Here is a 23,311-nt window from a genome sequence, read left to right as displayed (position 1 = left end):
TAAACTAAAATAACTAGCTTTCGGCAGATGGTCTATGCAAATCGTGTCAGAAGTAACTCTTGCGTAACTCTGCTGGAAGCTAGTTATTTTAGTTTATTCTAGTTATTTAGTTTTAAATATGGATATTTTTCTTACAAAAAAACCATCGCTTTGCTTCAGAAGGTCTTTATTAACCCCCTGGAGTCGTATGGATTACTTTTATGATGGATGGATGCACTTTTTTGGACTTCAAAATCGTGAGCCCATTCACTACCATTATAAAGCTTGGAAGAGCCAGGATATTTTTTTAATATAACTCAGATTGTGTTCGTCTGAAAGAAGATAGTCTAGAATGGCTTGAGGGTGAGTAAATCATGGGATAATTTTCATTTTTGGGTGAACTATCCCTTTAAGAACATAATTCTCAGTAACAATGCAAAAATAAACACTGATATATAATATAAAGTCAACATGAAATCAAAGTTGAAGTTGAAATAGTATACTTTTTCCTTACATAATTTTTTTTACAAAACATTTAAATTTATCATGTTTTATATTAATATTAACATAAGATTACATTATCTAAAAATATTTTTTCATTACAGTAATAAAAAATACATACACTGTAATGGGCAATTTTCTGATGAATATACATGTTGTGTATGTATTATGTATGCATATACACTACATTATTGATTTTATATATATTTTATATACACACAAACACACCTCTAAAATATTAATTTCAGTAATAATAATAATAATAATAAGCAATAATAATAATAAAGTACGACCCATATTGTTTTAGTGAGATTCAGTGCATCCAGAAGGTTTACTGTTGTTTTCGACACGCCTTAGAGCAGGGGACCATCTACAACTTCCTTGTAAAAAATATATTGGCTCATATACATAGATACGAGTCACACACTCATATGCGCACATATCCATCTGCTCTTTTTAGTTCTTTTTCAAACTCCAAGTCATCCGAGTACCCTTGAAGTGCAGTCTCATCTGCACCCCAACGCAGAATGAAATCGATAGCGGTGTCGGATGAAAAGCCCCAAATAAATACTGCATGCTGGGCAATGTCGTATGAAAAAAGCAAACGTTAAAAAGCAGCCTTTATGCCATGCGAAACACTGATCCGGAGTCAGTGAAGTCGACATCTTTGTGCATAGAGAGTGCAGCAGTGAATCAGCCTGCTGAAGCGGAGCCGCAGAGGGTCATCTGGGGCAGAGACAACCACACGGCCCGATGCTGTTGGTCTGGTAAAAAGCCTTGTATTCTGGGTAGCCTTGTTTAGCAATGCATGCCGATTCTCCATGGAGGCTGTGCGCTCAGCACCAACAGTCACCTCTGCAGTGCACAGGGCACATACAGCTTTTTTTTTTGTTGTTGCTTTTACTGTATAAGACTTTCAAGGTAAACAGGAATGCAGACAGGAATGTTACAAAACATCAGAGAAAAAGATCTTTGTAAGAACTGAAGTTTTCAATGAAACATTAAGCACATATAATGTTATTAAATTAAACTTTTTTTTATATTATATTATAGTAAATTATATTCATAACTCAATATGATCTTAGATGTTTGTACAAATTTCCTGATTCAAGAACATTTAATTATTAATACAAGATTGTTTTGATGTTCATATAACCATATCACTACTTTACAAAAATACATAGTCGTTCAAGTTTGGGGTCAGTAAGAATTTGTTCAGCAAGGATGGATTAAGTTGATTGAAAGTGACAGTTTTATAAAATAATACATTTTAAATAAATGCCATTCTTTTCAACTTTCTATTCATCAAAGTATTCTGATAATATAAAATATTAGGCACAACTATTTTCAACATTGATGATACAGAAATGGTTCTTGAGCAGAAAATCAGCATATTAGAATGATTTCTAAAAGGATCATGTGACACTGAACACTGGAGTAATGATGCTGAAAATTCAGCTTTGCATCACAGGAATAAATTACATTTCAAAATATATTCATATAGAAAACAGTTATTGTAAATTGTAATACATAAATACATCTAACCGACATCAAACTTTTGAACAGTAGAGTAACCACTCAAAATATTTAAATCATCTAATTGTCACTCCTGATATTTAAAAAAAGGTATTCAAGATGTCTTCTCTAAAATGAAGACATAAGAAAGAATTTCACTTGTAAAATAAATCTTGTCTTAAAGTTACAATATGCAAATTTTTGGCCGCTAGAAGTCGCTCAATCAAAATAAAGGCGTAGCTTGATGACGCTTTGATTTCGCGGAATCATGGGAGGTGTTGTCTTCATGTCTACAGCCGGTGGAAAAGAATCCGACGAGACTTGGGCAGAAATCATATTCATGGATGAGATTTATAACGTTACTGTAGTATGAAGCAAAGCAAAGTCGAGTGCTGTGTGAGCAGAAACGAGGCCGCTTCCGCGATTGCTAATTAGAGACGAGCGCAGCGCACGTCTCGAGAGCAGCAGAACTTTTGTTATGCCGCAGTTGCCGTTTCCGCTTCTTCTGGTCAAGCGTATGTGGGGTAAAGCAGTGCTGTGTAGTGTCTGTTCAAAATTGGATCTGCCCGTCAAGTTAGAATCTTCAGAATGCTTTTAGCCTCCTGAACTGTGCATGTAAATCACGAATCGGCTCCGGCAAGTCCGGGACCAATTGCCCCATTGGCACCTTTGTTACCCCAGTAAAGAAAAACAGAACACATTCTATCCAGCCCCAGAGACTTCAAAGAGTCACCCTGGTGGGACTAAAGGACATATGGTCACAGACACTGGCCACAACCCCAATACACACACACATACAGACACTCACAAACACGCATGGAGATTGTGAATGTACATTTATCCTCCAAATATGACTGTGCCAATATGTACCCGTCGCTGTATTTAAAGGTGCATGTATTTATCCCTAGTATATAAGCTTAGCTATGACTGTAGTTGTATTAGTTTTCTTCTAAACGATAAAACTCAAGTATAAACTGTATCTCACCTTTTATGTCTTTGCCATCTGACAAGTTTGGTCTCATTGTAAAGCTTTCGTTATGCTCTAATTGAAAATGTATGTCACATGACTGTAAAATGCATTCTTCTATTTTTAATGGTACTTTGAAGAAAATGTACTCAGATCGGACACTTCGTAAACCATGCAAATTAGGTCATAAATGGAGACAAAGAAAGAGTTTGCCCGCCAAAATCGCACCCTCATCATTGGCTGATGTATCCCAGGAGGCGTTCTGGCCTGTTGTCCTTAAAACACAACGACACGCATCTCTCATTGTCTCTCGATTGTCTCTCGCCATTTAACACACGTCTCTCCCGGACGTCTTGGCGACCGCGCTTCCATCACGCGCCCCCTCTCTTCGGGACGACCATCTTTTGGCAACAAGTTTCTTTGTCAAACCCTCTTCATCCGTCGACCTAAGTCTTCACTCTTCATCGCCTAGGAGACGGACTCTTTTTCTTTCTTTTCCGGTTATCTTACTCTTAAGTTAAACCCTTGTTTGAAAATCCCGCCGAAGAACACCTTCTCGGAAAAGGACCAATCGCTTCAGCCGCACGCACCGAAACTCCTGCAGAAACACGAAACGACCACAGCACCTGAACCTATGCAAGTATAGAACCATTCTTTCCAAAGCGTTTTAAGCTCGATGTGTAAGCTTAGTTTCCTTGCTGGCTCTCAAAGGTTTTAACTGTTAGTAAGTTGCCATTCCTTTGATCACCTCTGTTTTCTTGACTTTACTTTCGCTTTCTATATATGTGTATTGTTTGTGTATGTTTAGTAATATAGTCTCTGTATCCGTAGTTTCATATATTAAATACATTATATTCATGCTCGATTGTTTTTTTGCTCATGCAACAAACCCAGGTCACTTTAACGTTTCGATCCAGTATCCTTGCTTTACGCATTGATGCTAGAATAGGAAGTCTTTCTCGTGGCCAGAGAAAAACCTTCCTTTTATAATCGGCTATGAGGAGCTAACGGTTTGCTGGACAAACTAATAGTTTCTCTAAATTATTATCAAACCAGAACTAATCATATATGTGATTGATTATAATTCGTTGTAATTAATTCACAATATATGTATAATTCCCTCTCGGGTCGGTATATGTATTATAATTAATCATAAAGCTTTATGATTTATTATATTCATATATTTCACCCATAAATTAATTAAATACCTGTACAGATTCGCTACAGCTGTTTTATCATATTAGATATCTTTGAAACATATATTTGAGCGGCTACTATGAGACACTTGTTGCACACTGCAGTAAGCTATATTAGGCATGGTAAAACATTGTACTCGCTGTAAATCAAGAAAACGAGATTTAAACAATAAGATTTACTGTGTCCAGCTATATAACATGATTAGTTTTCTGTCGATGAATGTATCTAAACAGCTGCTCACCTGTGTAATAAAACACATAATATATTAAAGCGTGAATGAATGTTCACGAATTTCCATGAATGTTAAGATTTTTTGCAGTGTAAACAAATATTTGAATCATTTAAGGACCAAGCTATTATTTTTGTGTAGCTTTCATTTCAAACCATTATAAGGCAGTGCGAACTGGCTTCAAAGCAAAACATCAAAAATATGGTATTGTGTTAAACATAATATATGCGAGTATTCAAAATAATCATGACCACTTGAGATTTCCAGAGAAAAATGGAATGAACCAAACTGGTTTCTAATTACTTCAGATGATACAGAATTTTAAATTTATTTTCAAAAAAACGTCCAATTATCATATCTAGCTAAACCCACCAATGGGTCAGACCAAAGTCCCTTTCAAGGAAAGTCTGTTCATTTGGCGGCCATATTTGCAACACCTCCGGGCAGCCATTTCAGGCATCCAAGACCAAGTCCTATCTATTTGAATGGGGGAATCATGAAATCTCAAAAATTGCTTACTGAACTCACAATTAAATAACATATTTCAAATCAGCAATTATGCTCAAATAGCGTATAAAAGCATATTTTTCAGGCTACGGGCCAATGCGCATGTGCAGTCCTAAGCGTGAGTCTCAGTTTTCTATGGGAACCAGAGCTTCTAACGGCAGCTGCAGTGATGCAATGACTTTATCAATCAGCAATTGGCTCTTTTACTTACAAGGTGGGACGTATTCCGCCATATTGCGCGTTGCAGTTTCTACCATTCATAACTAATAGGTGTGAACTATCTTTCTATATCTATAGTTTTTGGTTAGACTCAGAGTAGTGAACAGATATAAGAAACGGCTCAAATAAAGAGTTTATAAACCGTGGCTCTATGATCAGTCTGATAGATGTGCTTTGCCGTGTGCTACTGCCAAAACAGAGAAAAGAATCCCAAGTATCTCTCTCTCTTTATATATATATATATATATATATATATATATATATATATATATATATATATATCCATAACGAGAAGACCTTCATTAATATGCATATCCACAGAAACAGCACAGAACAAAGGAATGCTTTAGATCAACTCACAGAAGAAACCCTAATTAAGAAAAATGATTGAAGAATTGCCCATAATTATACTTTTAATTATGCACACTCACAAAAAAAGACAGAAAAAACATGACCGCAAGTGTAAAACGCATCCTAGTTTCCAAGTGCATGACAATTTATAACTATCTGCCTAGAAAAATTGAAATACGCCCTATTTATCTGATCCGCCGCTTGTCAGTCTAGATTTAAAGCAGGTTCTAGATACAGTATCTTCAAATCTAATTCCCCCGAGAAAAAGATAGAAACACGTTTCGCTTCCAAATTACAAGCAGGGCAAGTGCGTGATGAATGAGATGCTTAGCACGATATGGCTCAAACAAACTAGCACCATCCAGGGGGAATATATCGAAATGTGAGTAAAGTGAAGTAAGTTGTCAGTTACACCAAAGTTCCTTTAAGGTAATCTTTTCACTTGGCGGCCATCTTTGAAACGCCTCTCGGGCAGCTTTTTCAGTCAAGTACAGCTCCTATATCTTTGAATGGGGAAACATCAAACTCTCCAAAACTGTTCACCAAGCTTGTGATTAAATTTCATATTTGAAATCACCAATTAAATCTGACAACAATTGTCTCTTAAATTTACTTTTTTAAACGCTCAAATCTTAGACAAGCCAATGCACATGTAGTATAGTAATTGCCAATTGGCTCCATTATTTAGAAGGCGAGACTTATTCCGCCATATTGCACATTGCACCGTCTTTGTATATCTAAAGTCTTTGGTTACACTTACAGTAGGACGGTACAGTAGTTTGGTCCATGATAAAAGACTGTTCGTTGAATCTAAGTGAGCTAATTGCACATTTTCTTTTGTGTTATTCATCACTTTATGTTAAACTTACTTGAATCCATTTGTCTGGAATGGCCATAGCCAGGCGATAGTCAAAACCGAGACCTCCTTCTTGGATTGGACGGCAAATGGTGGGCATACCGGACACATCCTTAAAAAACAATACATTTCTTAAAAACACAACAATATGGAGAGATTAGATTTATTGTTAAAGGAATAACTCAGCCAAAAATTAAATGTGGCTCAAAATGGCAAAAGTAGCATAAAAGTATTATAAAAATGGTTCATATGACTTGTGTGCTTGCATAAAAAATTAATGTATTCAAAACATGTTTTTGGAAAATATGTTTAATGTAACGAAAATTAAAATATAATGATGACTAAAAGTTGATTTATTTACATACATGAAGTGGAATTTATAAACATCCTCAAAACATTTTATACATTAAAAATGAATAATGTATTGAAAAATATAATTAATATTTTATACATTAAAAATGTATAATGCATATGAAAAATATGATTAATACAATGAAAATTAAAATATAATGATGACTCCAGTCATATCTGGCATAATAAAAGTTAATTTATTTACATACATGGAGTGGAACTTATAAACATTGTTAAAAATGTATGCATAAAAAATGATTGATGTTAAAAATGAATAATGTATTGAAACATATAATTAATAATTTATACATTAAAAATGAATAATGCATATGAAAAACATGATTAATATAATAAAAGTTCATGTATTTATATACATGGAGTGGACCTTATAAACATAATTAAAAATGTATGCATAAAATTGATTGATGTATATGTAAAATCATTAATATAATAAAAATTAAAATATAACGATGGCTTCAGTCATATCTGGCCTAATTAAAGGTAATTTCTTTATATACATGGAGTGGAACTTAAAAATAGCCTTTAAACAGTTTATTCATTAAAAAAGAGATTGTATTTGAAAAAAATCTAATATAATAAAATTAAAATATAATGAACCTAGTCATATCTTGGCTAATAAAAGTAAATCTATTTATATACATGGAGTGGAACTTAAAAACATCCTTAAAACATTTTATACATTAAAAATGATTAATGTATTTGAAATATATATTTTGAAAATTAAAATATAATGATGACTCCAGTCATATCTGGCCCAATAAAAGTTAATATATTTATATACATGGAGTGGGTCGCCTCATGGGGACGGACATGTTGGGATCACATGACCAGCCAAATGTGTTATTGCTGACAAAATCAAAAAACTCATCAATTTCTGCTAGTAATTTCGTTGACTAGATTAGCAGTGGTCTCCAGCCAAGCTAGTCTTTTCTGCAGGGTATAACATAATATGCAGTGCTGTGCAAAATTGAATTAAACGCTGAATGCGAAAAGTAGCTTTCAGCACTGTGGTCCTAGTTTTTGTTATATTTGTATTCTGTTTTTATGCTATTTAATTGTTTCCTGCAATGTAAGCAAACTTTAATATTCACAGTCCAGCTCTATCAATGGAGCTCATAAAAGAGAATTAGATGATATCTCTGGTGGGCACTGTCCACTAATTACAAAACACAGAACAAAGTAAGTAAAAAGTAAGTGGTCTCATTAATCATGGCTTTAGACAGAGCCACTGAGTGCTAATTTAATGCACTGTGTCCCGTTGACTCTGAAGGTTAATTCTGTCTTTGTGGAGTTGGGATACAGTGTCGCTGTTGACAAGATTAAGGTTATCGAGCCATGACTAAAGGTATTGTGGTCATTTCGGATGATACCGCCGCATATTCTGAACAGAGTAACCAGTACAGCAAGAGAGACACCTTTCTACTTAAAGGAAGAGTTCACATAAAAATGTAAATTGTTATTCACTGATAATCTTCAGATCTCATTTGTGCTTCTGCATATTTAAAGGGTTAGTTCACCCAAAAATAAAAATTCTGTCATTAATTACTCACCCTCATGTCGTTCCACACCCGTAAGACCTTCGTTCTTCTTCAGAACACAAATGAAGATATTTTTGATAAAGTCCGATGGCTCAGTGAGGCCTCCATTGACAGCAAGATAATTAACACTTTCAAACGCCCGAAAGGTACTAAAGACATATTTAAAACAGACTACAGTGGTTCAACCTTAATATTAATATTATAAAGCGATGAGAATACTTTTTGTGTGCCAAAAAACAAAACAAAATAATGACTTTATTCAACAATATCTATTGATGGCTGATTTCAAAGCACTGCTTCATAAAGCTTTGAAGCTTTACGAATCTTTTTTTTTTTTTTTAATCAGTGGTTCGGAGCACGTATCAAACTGCCAAAGTCACATGAACCACGGAATTTCGAAAGACTTATGATGTAACGAAGCCTCGTTTACTGAAATCACATGACTTTGGCGCTCCGAACCACTGATTCGAAACAAAAGATTTGTAAAGCTTCAAAGCTTCATGAAGCAGTGTTTTGAAATCCTCCATTCGTTATTTTGTTTTTTTGGCGCACAAAAAGTATTCTTGTCACTTCATAACATTAAGGTTAAACCAAATGAACTGTTTTAAATGTTTTTAGTAGCTTTCTGGGCATTGAAAAAGGAAATTAACTTGCTGTCAATGGAGGCCTCACTGAGCCATCGGATTTTATCAAAAATATCTTAATTTGTGTTCCGAAGATGAACGAAGGTCTTACGGGTGTGGAACGGCATGAGGGTGAGCAATTTTCATTTTTGGGTGAACTAACCCTTTAATTATATAATGACACATGCAAATGTCTGCACATATATAAAGCCACTAGGGCTTTTTACACTGTGCTTTACCCCAGGTTATCGTCATTCTAAACACCGCTTTTAACCCCAGGTAAAGGATCATTTCACACTTGTAATTTAGAAGCGGGTTAGCAATTTGAGAAAACAAGAGACCGTTTTATTCTTAGCTTTATAGTCCAAAATGTCCATTCAGTATAAACTCAATAGTACAGTCGGCAATACAGGATGCGCAATGCTAGAGCTATCTAAACAGGTCACGTGCTGCGTTTATCCAATCAATGACACTGACATCGCAAACATGCAAATAAGAACTTCAACCCAGTGTTTAGGAATATACAATGTGAAACATCAGCTTATGAATACCCAGGATTAATTGTTGAACCCGGATAAATTATAAGTAGTGTGAAACGTGAAGCAAGATAACCCAGGATTCTGTTTACCCGGGGTTTAGAATGACCCAGGGTTAACTATTTCAAGTGTGAAAAGCACTAATGTTAACTTTGTTTAAAAACATGGTGTTTAATTTTTTAAAAATACAGTGTCTCATTTCCAGTAAAGTGGCATTCACCCGATGGCAACCTAGTACCTCTAATTTATGCTTTTAATAACATTTTAAAAATACAAATAAACAATTTATATACAGACTACTGTTCTATCCATCAAAAATTAGTTTGTAAGCTAGTAAACTGTAAAATATTTCACAATATTACTGTATTTATTGTATTTTTGATCAAATAAATGGAGCATTAATCTATTGAATGGTAGTCTATATTACAAATATTATATTGTAATACCCATAATTCATCCATTTTTTTATGCTGGTCTGTTTCTCAGGCAAATCTATTGCAGACCTCAGAATTTGCAATAGAGCTCACAAGTCATAAGGGTATTGTGTGGGAAACCTGTTTGAAAACGGTCATATTTTTGCAGCTTTAAGTAAAAGCCATGGCTGTTGGGAACTTTGACAATACTGTAGTATTACTGTCATCTCAAAGCATCAGAATAAGAACAGGAGCAATTCAGTTAAAGAATTGCTGATATCAGATAACATTTCATATACACTCTTCAAGCTCAGCTTCTATGTTCAGTGCATTTCAGAAGACAACATATGGCTTACCTCTGCAATAGTGATGCAGTCTTGATTGAGGGTGTGCAAAATATGGTTTGCCAACATGAGGTACACAAGAGATTCCTCATCTACTTGGAGTCCAAAGTATTCAGAATAATTCCCAGAAAATCCTGATCCTGAGCATCAGGGAACATGAAGTTGAAATCAGATTCCATAGCTGACAGTTAAATTTTAATGATTATTACTTAGCAATTACACAAAACTCATTTTAAGAGCTATGAAGAAACCAACTTGCAACGACATGATTTTTTTTTTTTTTTTTAAAGTGAATCTAATGTCATCTTTCACTAAAAGCAAGTAGGATTTGGTCAAAGCAATTTTTGAAAACCTACCCAAATTCATTAGCAGCATCACTGGTACAAAATCAAAAAGAAAAGAGAAAAATGGCAGGATAACCTTTGCCACACTATTTGTGTAATTCATTTCTTGCTTGAAAGAACCTGTATCACATGCTTTTCCTGCTTAAATCTGTTTATTTATGAGAGTTTATATAACACTGTGTACTGAAAATGTCCTTGGAACGATCGCTCTTCCAAGAAAACGCTTTTTCACCTGTTCTACAATAAGAGCCTGTGACATTTACAGTGGGAGAAGGTTGTTGTGTATGGTAATTATAAGTAAAGAACATCAAGTGCTTAATTTTCCATGGACGTACCAATCCCATGATGATGGTAGAGCATAGATGTGACTCCATCGAACCGGAATCCATCAAATCTGTACTCCTCCATCCACCAGCGCAGGTTTGACAGGAGAAAACGCAAGACCTCCCAGCTACACACACACACACAAACACAAACAGTTATTATGCAGTTCTCACATGAATACTACATTCTGTGCACCTGTATATATATATATATATATATATATATATATATATATATATATATATATATATATATATGTTTTCCCACGTTCTCATTGGTTTCCTGGCATAAGGGGGATTTACTGCGCTAAACAAGGGGAAAAAATGAGCTGCTGCTGCCAGATCTCAATCACCGAAAATCACATTTTATTTGAAACAAAACTAACTAGACTAATTAAAATGGGGGGGAAAAAATCATAACTGAAACTCTCTTTATAGTATTTCAGTTTCTCCATAGGGAAAGACCTGTACACCAGGAGACCTGGTACATCTACTGTAACTAACTATCTGGAATTGTTAATCGATAGTTTGTGCGTTTGTTAAAGTCATCAATTTGCATTATTTCAAATGATTTTTTAAAAGAATAATGATATTTTATTTGTTATACTTATTCCAAAAACACGTCCGGGAGTAAGTTCAGCCAACCCAGAGTATGTTCCCGATTAACACAAAAGACATTCTCAACAGAGAGACAAATCGATGATTCACATTGAAAACAGACACTAAGAAAAAGGACGCCATTCTACTTCCTCCTCCTTTAATTGCAAATTAATCGCACATCAAATTTGGCTGAGAAATTAACCCCAAAAACATTATTTGAAGTCATAATTGTGTAAAGCATCAAATAAACATTACAAAAAGTAGATTCAGAAAGAAATGTTTTATTTGATTCAACATAGAATTTATTACACAAACTTTCGGACCATTAGGTTGAGTAAATGATGACTGAATTTTCATTTTTGGGGTGAACTTTATCTTTATTAATATTGAAATATGATACTGTTTTTTTTTTTTTAAATTATAATAAATTATAAGAAACTAAAACTGCCAGTAGGTGGCGGTAAATGTCAAATTCATTCCATTCGTTCAAACAGCTGATTCATCCAGGATTGAAGTCTAAAATAACACATTAAATTTCGATTTTTCTGATCTACATGTGCATTTTAAGACATATGAAGGCCAAAAAATTTGACAATAATAGCTTTAAAATCTCCCCTTGTCATCACCATCATCACTGTCTCTTTCTTTTTTGGTTTTTTAATTATTCAGCTTAATTTTCGTTACACACTTAGATATTTAGATAGTTATTTCAAATGTAGCTGCGTGGCAGTCGCGCACATAATGGAAGCGACACGGTCGCGACGCGCATGCGGTGCATTTTCCAGGCGCATCGAGATGAAAAATTCTCAACTTTTCAGAATGCCGCAAGCGCACCGCAGGTCATGTGACAAGAACCAACCGATCAGCTTCGCCCTTTCCGTAACAAAACATCGAAATCTCAGCCGAACAGCTGATCATAGCTGTACAGGGTGGTTTTTATATCTCATCTCCATAAATATATCTACTAGTAAAGCTAATGCAAGGGCTAGAAATCAATTTATCCTTTGATGAAACTTCCTACTCCTCGTGGAGAGCGCAGTTCATGGTTGCATCGCAATGACAGACACCACGGGAGCGCAAGCACTTTGGAAAGGAGAAAGCAGTGCGGCCGCGCTTTCCACACGTTTTCAGACGCGATATGTGAACGGCCCCTTACTCCAGTCTTCAGTGTCTGGAGTAAGGGGGGGGGGACAATACTTACAATACTTGCCACGCTAAGTATTGTAAATACATAATATATACTTAAAATAATTGTGTAAGTAGTAAAGCAATACAAACGCAAACGGGCGTTTTAAGTTCAGAAACATTTTGATTCACCCCTCCCTTGCCTCACAGTGGTTTGGTCCACCACGCACGTCACACTTGTGTGTACAAGTCTGGCAGCGCCGGCGGGAAAGAACAGTTCTTCAGACAGTAGTTGAGAGGAGATCTAGTAAATAAGCTGTCAAGGCTATTTTATTCAAAAACATTGGATGAAGTGATTATTTTCTCTTTAATACAGACGATGCTGAGTAATTAGTCATAAAAAAAAAAAAACGATGATAACTGATATATTTTTTCTGTGAGTCCGCTATGTTAGCGATTATAATTACCTAGCTTGTTTAGGATAGCTTGTTGGATACTAAGTCACCCACACCAACTACAACTAACGTTAACATTGTGATAAGAATATGTGAACTGTAATAAGGCTAATAGATTTACTGTTGTGTGTTGGGTTTTGCTCAATGTGTATTCATCGTATTTTGGTGACTTGGTTGTAAACAACTTCAGAAATATTGCAATAAATAAATGGTTTTGAAGAAGAATATTTTGTTCAGTTTATTCATTGAACCAAAGAGAAACATTGAGCATAATGGCACAGTCTCCATGCTACACTAATAATAGTAGTAGTAAGGTTTTCTTCTGTGTAACACTACATATATCATAAGTAAAATTTTATTAAAATTTCGACTGTATTATTTGTGTCCCCTTCAAAAATTGCTCTTGAGAAATTTTATTGTTATTGTCCCCCCCAACTGTCAGATGAAATTTACGCCCCTGGTGTGAACGCACCTACTGCTTACGCACATGTAAGCTAACGCGATCATCAAACATAAACAGCAAATAAATCAAAACTGCTTAACATTACTACATTAAATATTAAACCCATGAAGAGGTACAGGACTGTGCAAGCTTTGGGCGTGTTGATGGACTTGATCTACTCTATCTAAATTTTGATCATCATTCTGAATCCGATATGTAGTCTTTGACAAAAAACTTTTTTTTTTTTTTTTACTTTTTGTTCAATATGTTGTTTTTTTATGAAACTTAGCCTACCTACATTCAAGTGTTGATCAAAAAGAATTCATGAAGCTAGTATTAATGTTCTGTTCTTTCTTTTGCTAAATTACATGTTCAGATATTCATAAAACAAAATATTCTAGAGGCCATGAAAGTTCTGTGAAAATGATCAACTTTAAAAAACGCTCGCAGGGAAAGAATTAATTCATATATTTTAATTTGAACTACTGGTCTATTAAACATCTTATGCTCATGACTTCTGAATAAACATTATTTTAAAGCAGGGCTCTTCAACAGTACTGCACAGGTCCAACAACTACTGTTTGATGTAACATAAATATGCATTAAACCAAAGTATAATATTAAATTAACCTTAATGACTCTGAACATCAATAAGGATCATTTTAATGGCTTTTCAATGTAACAACATAAAATACTATATGTAAAAATATTAATATGCTACTAAAGGCATGTTATTATAAGCCAGGCTTAAAATACAATACTCAAATTTATACAATATGTAACAGAGTCTCGCTGTTTTAAATTGTTACTTCTGAAATATCACAAACTTTTTTAATAAGACCAGCATCCAGTTTATCGTAATGAAAGGAGCAGTTACTGTTACTGTGTACAAAACTTTCAGGAAGACCGGAGTTGTGGCTCCAGGTTCTCAGGCACCAGGCAATATAATTAATCCAGCTGACATCATCACATTCTGGGATGTGTTGCTTCCCAGATGGCGAGAACTCAGCACTGCCTGGAAGTGCGGTAGTATTGCCTTGACAGAGTTAGGATTTCACATGATACAGAGTGAAACAAACCTCCTGATAGTGCAGCGAGCATCGATCACAACTACACTCATGATACAGCAGCACAGACTATTTTTGCTCTAGAATGTGACTCCCCAAACCCCTTTTTTTTCTTTCTAGTAGAAAAAAAGGTTCTCAACTTCGCAAGATTATTAAGACATTATGTGAAAGGTGAAATCAATGTGATAATCGACAAAAGTGGTATCATAGAGTGAGTGAATATAACTGCTGGAATTGTCTGTTTGCAGACTAGAGATGGGAAGATCAGCTCATTTCTATGAATCGGTTCTTTCAAACTGTTCATTTTAAAAATTACACTATCACATATCAGGTTTTATTAATAAAAGTATTTATTGTAAATTCATGTCTCCTTGTTCTGTCAGTTGCAGCCACTATTCAGCTCATAAAAGCAATTTATAACCTAAATATAATTTGCATTTATAATAAAAATAACATTTATCGCTCAGCTGAAACTTATTTGTACTTGTAAAAATATACTTTTCCCCCTCAATATTGTTAAAATTATCATAAAATCTGTTGTAGACATACATCTAGTACAGTTCGCTTCTTAACATTTCTGCTATTTGTTTATAAAGTAATGTACTCTTCCAATTCTCAGCTCATTTTAATCAGACATTTTCAAAACGGTGTTGATCCAGGAACAACATTACAATCAACCAATCAGATTTATAGGGACAAATTTGCAGTTTATGTCAAGTTTAGGCCTATAACCAGAGTTAGATGCTTCTACATCTGTGTTATTCACCTATCATTTCCCTCTGATTTTAGAGATAAGTTATGGGTAGGGATAGGACTAAATATTTTTCGGACAGGAATGTTGTTCCAGGTTCAACAAAACACAGGGTGTTTTAAAAAGATTGAAGCAATTTCAAACAAATGGCAACATGTTACAATTGCACAAAAAAATTACAAACAAACCTGTAGGTTAGCCAAGATCCCCAGACATTACAACCTGCAAATTTTTCTTGTGTGGATACGTCAAAGACCGTGTTTTTGTGCCACCATTAGTGACTAATCTGGATGACCTTAAAAACAGAATCACGATAGCGGTGACTTCAGTGGAAACAGACATTCAGCAGGTGAAGGGCACATAGAGCTTTTATAAACCGGTTAGTAAAACTTGATGACTCACTAAACTGTTGCAATTGTAACATGGACCCAATTTCAAACAAATATATTTTTTAAAATGGCAACATCTTTTTGAAACACTCTGCATGTTGACCCAGGATCATCTCTGTCTTGGCAAAATCACAGTGACCGCAAAGAGACTTCTCGGTTCAATGAGTTAGTGAGTTGTTCACTTGAATCATTGCAAATTGGGCCTGTTTAAAAGAAACGGTTCTTGGTTTAAAGTTGGTGATTTGTTCACCCGAAAACCACTCAGACTGATTCATTCTAATTCATGAACAAAAGACTTTCATTCACAAATCAGATATCGCTAATCAAGACCAAATACCAATCCACGTTGATCATAACAGTAGAGATGATATGTATTTTTTTCTTAGATAGTGTTGTTAGTTAAAGTGTGGTCACATTTACCACTCACTCTTAAACAAAAATGTTCCAAAAGAGGGTTTTCGCAGCGATGAACAGCTTTTAAACAGCTTTTTTTAGTGTGAAGAACATATAAAAAAATCTAAATAACCTTTTTTTTCCATTATAAAAAACATTTTGTGTAATGGAAAGGTTCCATGGATGTTAAAGGTTCTTCATGGAACCATCAATGCCAGTAAAGAACCTTTATTCTTAAGAGTGCCGTTCTGCAAATTTTCGCTGGTGAAATTCCAAGAGGAATCCATGCGATTGGGAATTTCGTATGAGGGCGAAAGATTCCCCCACACAGATTCGTAACAGGTTCAAGTTGGTCATGCAAATTTGCAGAGCTGACCAACAAAAAGCTGCTTGGTTTGAAAGTGACTTCTGTGTGAGCTGTGCTACTGACAACCCACAAACTTTGTCCGCAGAATTTTGGTGAAATTTAATTTAATGCTAATATGAGCGCAACTTTAAAGAATTAGTTCACTTTCAAATGAAAATCACCCCAAGCTTTACTCACCCTCAAGCCATCCTAAGTGTATATGACTTTCTTCTTTCTGATTAACATAATCGGAGAAATATTAATAAATATCCTGACGCATCCGAGCTTTATAATGGCAGTGAACGGGATCAATGAGTATGAGCTGAAGAAAGTGCCTCCATCCACATCCATCCATCATAAACATACTCCACACGGCTCCGGGGGTTAATAAAGGCCTTCTGAAGCAAGCGATGCGTCCCGTTCACTTCATGCAAAAGTTCAGATTTTTGTTCTAGAAATGTATGCAAATTCGTGAATATTTAATTAGATAACATTTCATTGCATATATAAACACAACATTTCAGAAAACTTGTAATACATAAAATGTTTGCAATTCTTAATGTAATCAATCAGCTGGGGAAATACGGTGATATTTATTAGTTTTTTTTTTTTTACCCTATTCACCTGGGGTGTCTTGCCGAACCTAAAAAATGTGTGTCAGGCCAAAAAGGTTGCGAACCCCTGACTCCTGCCTATAATTTACGCAAAAGTTTTGAAACCCCCTCAGTGTATTTTTGAAAAGCTGCACCTACATGTGCAACTCCATCTATGTTTGAAACATATATGAATACCAATATGCTCAATCCGTAGCGAATCCTCATCGGGTATCCCAATCAGCTTCCCGTGGCATGCAGCTATGAGCATAAATTAACCATCAGGATGAGAAAATGGAATCAACTCATCCCTAAAGTATGTCTGTATCCTGGTGTTTGGATGATATGTGTAGGCACTTGTGACCAGCCCCCTCCAGCTGAGCATCCTCAACAACTAGGAGTAATGGCCACGTTGCCATAGAAACTTTGTTAAAATGCAAACGCAGGGGTCCTCTGGCACCATGCGAAGCGCACACGGAACAAGGTAAAGCACCTCAACCGTGCGAAGCCAAATTAAAGAGCGCGAAAGAACACCATCCTCTTCCCTGAGAGTTTTATAAATGCCAAGCTCTCCGATTCGTGGTACGGCATCCTTAATGTTATTGTCACAAGAAGGACAATGTGACACTTACGACGCAGCCGGTTCTGGCCGGAATGACGGCTAGCACTAATCCTACATCTTAAACTGTATTCAACCGCACGAATGTGTGAATGAACTCTTCAACCTCGATTCTTCTCTTCTAAACTTCTACAACAATGACAAGAGTCCCAGGTAGCAGAAAATGAGAAATTATGGAAATGAACCATCTTTTGACACTCACACTGGAACTTGAAGCTATTCAGAATAACTTATGAACCTCCTCACATATGCAAGTCTGCAGAACTGTGAAGATGTCTGATAACATAAGGAGCTACAGCCTTCATTTGGAGTCATTCCGTGCTTTGCTTGATGTATTCAGTGCTATGCTGATCTAGGCAGCAACATTCATGTATGCTAAATCAAATATATGGATACAAGTCCCCGTCGGCCAGGCGCAAATCCCCCAAAGCTTCTTCCAGGACTGAGCAGTTTCCAATTGGTTCTGCATGAGGAGTGAATCAGCGCCGGGGTAGATTGTAGTTTTCCAAGCCACGGGGGAAAATGCTGATGCAGATCTCCCCGGCGCGGTTTCATAAAGTTGCAAATGGCGAGTTTGCAACTCAGGGTTTGCTATCCCAATACTAGGGGGCTGTGGTAATCTGATAAGCGTGCGGCATGGGCGGTCACGCAGAGCTGTGAGCGATAAATAGATTATACTGTGATCAACACAAGTCGCAAAGGCCAAATACACAATGCGTTATCGTGGGACTGAGGTAATGCCTCCCTGAGCAGGGGAGACTTGACAAAGCCACACCTGCACATTAAAGCCGTAAGAATAGCTGTTATTCCTTATGGGCAAGTCCTGTCGGGAAGGTTATCTAACGGGGAGGGAGTGCGGTGGGTAAAAAGCCTCTGTCAGGTGAGATGGTCTGTGAAGGTAAAGCAGGGCTACTCAACTTTGGAAAGCTCAGGGGGGGCCCTTTAGCCTCAAGGGCCGCACTTAATTTAAGTAGTTCTTTTATATTAATGAGGCAAGCAAATCATGTTTGGCTGGTGATGTGATCAAACCCACTGTACGAGTAATTTATAACACTTAATCTTGGTTAATAATTTACATATAATACATTTAAAGATTTTAAGTTGTATAATTTAATATAAATGAATACTTCATAAACAAACATGAATTAACAATGAATAATAGTACATAAATATTATCTTAAAGGATTAGTTCACTTTAAAATAAAAATTACCCCATGATTTACTCACCCTCAAGCCATCCTAGGTGTATATGACTTTCTTCTTTCAGACGAATATAATGGGAGTTATATTAAGAATCACTCTGATGCTCCCAAGTTTATAATGGCAGTGCACGGAAACCACCTGATTGAAGTGCATCCATCCATCATAAACATATTCCACATGGCTCCAGGGGGTTAATAAAGGCCTTCTGAAGCAAAGCAATGTCTTTGTGTAAGAAAAATATCCATATTTAACATGTTATAAAGTAAAATAACTAGCTTTCACCAGACCACCTTCCATATTCAACTTACAAAGAAAGTGTAATGCCTCTCGCAGTTCAAAATGCTTTCGATACGTACTACACCTTCTGTATTCAACTTACGAAACAACTTTTTTCATAAGTTGAATACAGAAGGCGGTCGGGCGGAAGCTGGTTAGTTAGTAAATCATGGGGTAATTTTCATTTTAAAGTGAACTAATCATTTAAAACACTGAAGTTTTCAAAAATATGATTTGTCTATTGAACATTGACAAAATAAGTAAAATATATAAAAAAAAAATTATATAGAATATATAGCAAGGGTTCTCAAAGTCTACATTCAAAGGTCCATATCAGAATTTTCATCAATGTCAAAGGTCCAGAACAATTGGTTATTACAAAACTTGTTTTTAATAAACATGCATAACAAATCAACACTAATTTTTTGAAAAAATAAAGTGCCTTTTGCATTCAAAATACATTACAAGTGCAAAAGTGGCAAAACAATTAAAGTGTCAGCATTTTTTATGAACAAAACACAACAAGAGGTAGGCAAAGATGTAAATAACGACCATGTTATGGAGGATGACCAGATATTTATTTTAATTTTATTATTATTCTGTGTTTACATCGCTCAAATAAAGCAGCCAGCTACAGAGAAACTGGTAGCCAGGCAACATACAAGTGACCAATCATGAGTGGCGATGTCACGATTCAGCACGGTTAGACAACCATGCCGAGAATTACGGGTCGAGAACAGTTTTTGTAATTGTGCCATGCCGTACCAGGCTCAAGTGGAAACACAACTGGAACAGTTCCTTACCATTCTAAGAACCGTTCGGCCCGACAGTGGAAAAGAGGCTAAAATGTCTATGTTTTGTTTTGTAGTGCCTTTTGACATTTCCACTCTTCACAACTCCAACTGTCTCGTTACAATTCAAACAGAATGGCTTTGTGCAAAATGAATTCATACCTCTCTGTCCAATCATCTTTGAAAACTCCATTTTCTTCATCAACTTTTCTTTTCCTGGAAACTGACATCCTCACCCATCCAAATGCTCACTGCGATTACGTCAAACGTCATACGCTCATTGGATGTCATGACAACAATGTCACGCAGGAAAACTTTAAATATCTCGCATTCGCTTTCATTTTGGACCATCTCCAAAAAGACATAAAAAAAAGCTAAACAAATTATTTACATGTTTAACATGCGTTTATCAAAGTAGGAAATCTACACTTTTAATCTCTTACACACAATTAGTGCTCTTTAAATACGAAATGGAGGCGGGTTCGGATTGAATTGCCTCCGGGTACGGATCCGGACCGGAGTCCGAACTTTGAGAAGCCCTGATATATAGTATGTACAACATGAAAATATAAATAAAATTAAGTAGAAACCAAAAGACATGCATTGTGATAAGTGGACATTTCAGAAATCACATTAAAAGTACTTCAACTTTCTGAAGAGCATAGATAATCCACTAGGGGGCAGAAGACATGTAGTAGAACATGTTTTTTGGGGAAAGGCCTTACAAAGCCATGTATCAAATATGATACATACAACTTCATTGGGTTAACACAGGCTGAACACAGATCTGTAAATTACAGTTGCCACAATGTTGACATTATCACACAGGCCACAAATTGGCTTGAGGCCCGCATGTTGAGTAACGCTGAGGTGAAGGAATCAGTTACCGACAACACTATGGCTAGAAATTGACAAATGGACCAGTTTTCTCCTTAACCAGATTATATACAATTTCAAGGGTGTCTGGAAGGACAGTAAAATGCTGTTTCATTTGATTATGAGTCTCCCTTCATGATTTCCCAACATCGCTACCATTTACCATGAGCGTTCAATGACAACATATACGATGAATATCAATGAAATGGCTCGCATTGATAGTCAAGCCCTTCAGTGCGTGAAAGAAAAAGCCATGTGACATTTCCTTAGAGCCAAATAGCTGATAATCTGCCTCAACACCACATTTATCCTTGGGGAAAGAATGACAGGAAAAAGACAAGTGTGATGATAAACATAAAATGACCTTGCTACACAGTATGCCAAATCTGTCATAAGCTCTGGTTCCCAAACAGTCAGGAATTAACACTACAAGAATACTCTAAAACCACAGATAATCTCTCAACGGGGGTACTCTGACCTTATTTGCATTTACTCTACCTGATATTGTTACCCAGTCTCAGGTGTAAGGAAGATCGCAAGAAGAGGAAAGGTATAAATCCCTGTATCCTCAACATTACAGTCAACCTGCATGAGAACAAATAAATTTACAACCTTGACAGGTCATTTCACACAAGGCGCAGCGGTGAAACGACAGCATCTGACAGTCTGAGAGATGGCAAACAGCCGGGCCTTGTGGGAAACGACGGTTGAGGCACCTCATTTCACGCATCTCACATGCTGTGCCTGTCCTATTGGCAAAACGGCTTCTTCGCTCATTCAATAAGAGACAAGCAGCACAGATTAATGTTTATTGGGGAAGAGATGGATAACACCTGGATAAAATGATGTGACAAGTGCCATTGTCGTATCATTTTTTATTTTATTATTTTTTTGTTGCAAAGAGGGCTCTGGAATTTATCCAGAACTGTCTGAATTAGCATTCTCCATCGACATCCAGCTGTGCCTCTGGTGAATTCCAGGCATTTGTCTCAATAGAAAGTTTATTAAGTCTCATTGAGAGGTGTTGGGTGAACATGCAACGTGCTCTGATGAGGAATGAATATTCTGTGGAAACGTGGCAGGGGAACCGCTTCTGAAACAGGTTTAGGAACCTCATGACTTTATTCAGTGTTGTCACTGGAAATCTTTCACAAAGGCCACGCATAATTCACGCTATTTGCACAGCATACCAAGCGTGCCCTACAAAGTCATTAAACCTGCACATTCCTCTTAGTCCAGATTAAAAAGAGCAATAAGCCTTGGTGAACGTAACACACAATGGAAATGTGAGACCACAAAAGCAGCTAGCCTCGGGTCTGGCTTCGTTTGATGTGCAGAGGGATTCCGGTGATGACTGATGAAAAATGGATGCAAATGAGCCAATACAGCAGGAGACTGGAGGAAGAGATGGATAAGCGTGGAAAGAGCCTTCTGAAGTCACACATCTGAGACCTCTCGAGCGGCAGAGAGAGGGCAGACGGTGGCGATGGCCGAAAGGAAGTGCGCCTGCCCTTCAGGAGACGGGTGGAGAGGAGCGTTTTGGCTGCACAGAGGATTAATTTACTCGCCTTCACAAGGTGTCCTTGCTGCTCTTTGAAACAGCCTATTAGAGGAGCCACAGGAAGCCATGAAGTGCGGCCCAGCGGATGTCTCTGGGCTAGTTAGATCTCTACTACAAGGGCTAAGACCTCAAACACTGGCTGTTCGCATTTCCCTGTAGATGCCATAGAGACACGGCGCATAACAGTGCTAAACAGATTATGCACCAGATGTTTCCATAAAATCACCTTGTGTTCATGAGTTTTGCATGTCAAAACGATGGATTCTACACATTGAAGACAAGGCAAACAGGGATACATCTTAATACATTATTCATCATGAATAGATGGTTATGATAGACCAAGAAATACAAATCTCAATGAAGTGATTTTGCCTAAACAACCAACAAGGGCTTGCTTTTTTAAGTTGGATTTTTGCCTATAATTGATACAATTTAGAGGAGACATGAAGTTGAGCTGGGACTTGAACTCGGCTTGCGCTATATGTCAGAGCGCTGTCCGTAAGGCTATGGCTGCTTGCTTGCTAGTATATGTGGATAATTTTCTATGGGCAGTTGTGGCCTAAAGTTGAGAGTCAGACTTGAAGGTCGCGGGTTCGAGTCTCGGGACTGGCAGGAAATGTGGGTGGAGGAAGTGAATGAACAGCACTCCCTTCCACTCTAATTACCCACAACTGAGGTGCACTTGAGCAAGGCACCTAACCCCCAATCACTCTCTGGGCGCCATAGCAAAAATGGCTGCCCACTTCTGGGTGTGTGTTCAATACTCAGTGCTGTGTGTGTGCACTTGGATGGGTGAAATGCAGAGCACAAATTCCGAGTATGGGACACCATACTTGGCCACTGGTCATGTCACTTTCACTTTCACATAATGAGAGAAATATTAATCAAGCATAAGATCTGATGTAACCAACTTAGTTTGCGGTTGAATGTGAAGGACAGTGCTAAACAGATTATGCACCAGATGTTTCCATAAAATCACCTTGTGTTCATGAGTTTTGCAAAACGAGGGA

At 36.6% G+C, this 23,311-nt stretch overlaps 1 protein-coding gene and 1 long non-coding RNA gene across 3 annotated transcripts in view; one reads left to right on the top strand and one right to left on the bottom strand.

Moving 5' to 3' along the window:
• gbe1b (glucan (1,4-alpha-), branching enzyme 1b) overlaps positions 1-23,311 on the bottom strand; it is a 148,687-nt gene that overhangs the window by 69,315 nt on the left and 56,061 nt on the right. For both annotated transcript variants that reach the window (XM_051863507.1, XM_051863506.1), the window contains exons 8-10: positions 10,827-10,942; positions 10,160-10,287; positions 6,335-6,433 (exon numbers count right to left, since the gene is read on the bottom strand). In XM_051863507.1, the coding sequence (XP_051719467.1) occupies positions 6,335-6,433; positions 10,160-10,287; positions 10,827-10,942 (343 nt within the window). The remainder of the gene's footprint in view (positions 1-6,334; positions 6,434-10,159; positions 10,288-10,826; positions 10,943-23,311) is intronic.
• Positions 1-23,311, top strand: part of LOC127496005 (uncharacterized) — an 84,476-nt gene that overhangs the window by 20,567 nt on the left and 40,598 nt on the right. The gene's annotated exons all lie outside the window — the stretch shown is intronic.

The sequence above is a fragment of the Ctenopharyngodon idella genome, chromosome 15 (genome assembly GCF_019924925.1).
Source record: "Ctenopharyngodon idella isolate HZGC_01 chromosome 15, HZGC01, whole genome shotgun sequence".
NCBI classification, from domain to species: Eukaryota; Metazoa; Chordata; class Actinopteri; order Cypriniformes; family Xenocyprididae; genus Ctenopharyngodon; species Ctenopharyngodon idella.
Note: the sequence above shows the minus strand (reverse complement) of the source record. Positions and strands in the feature narration are given on the sequence as shown.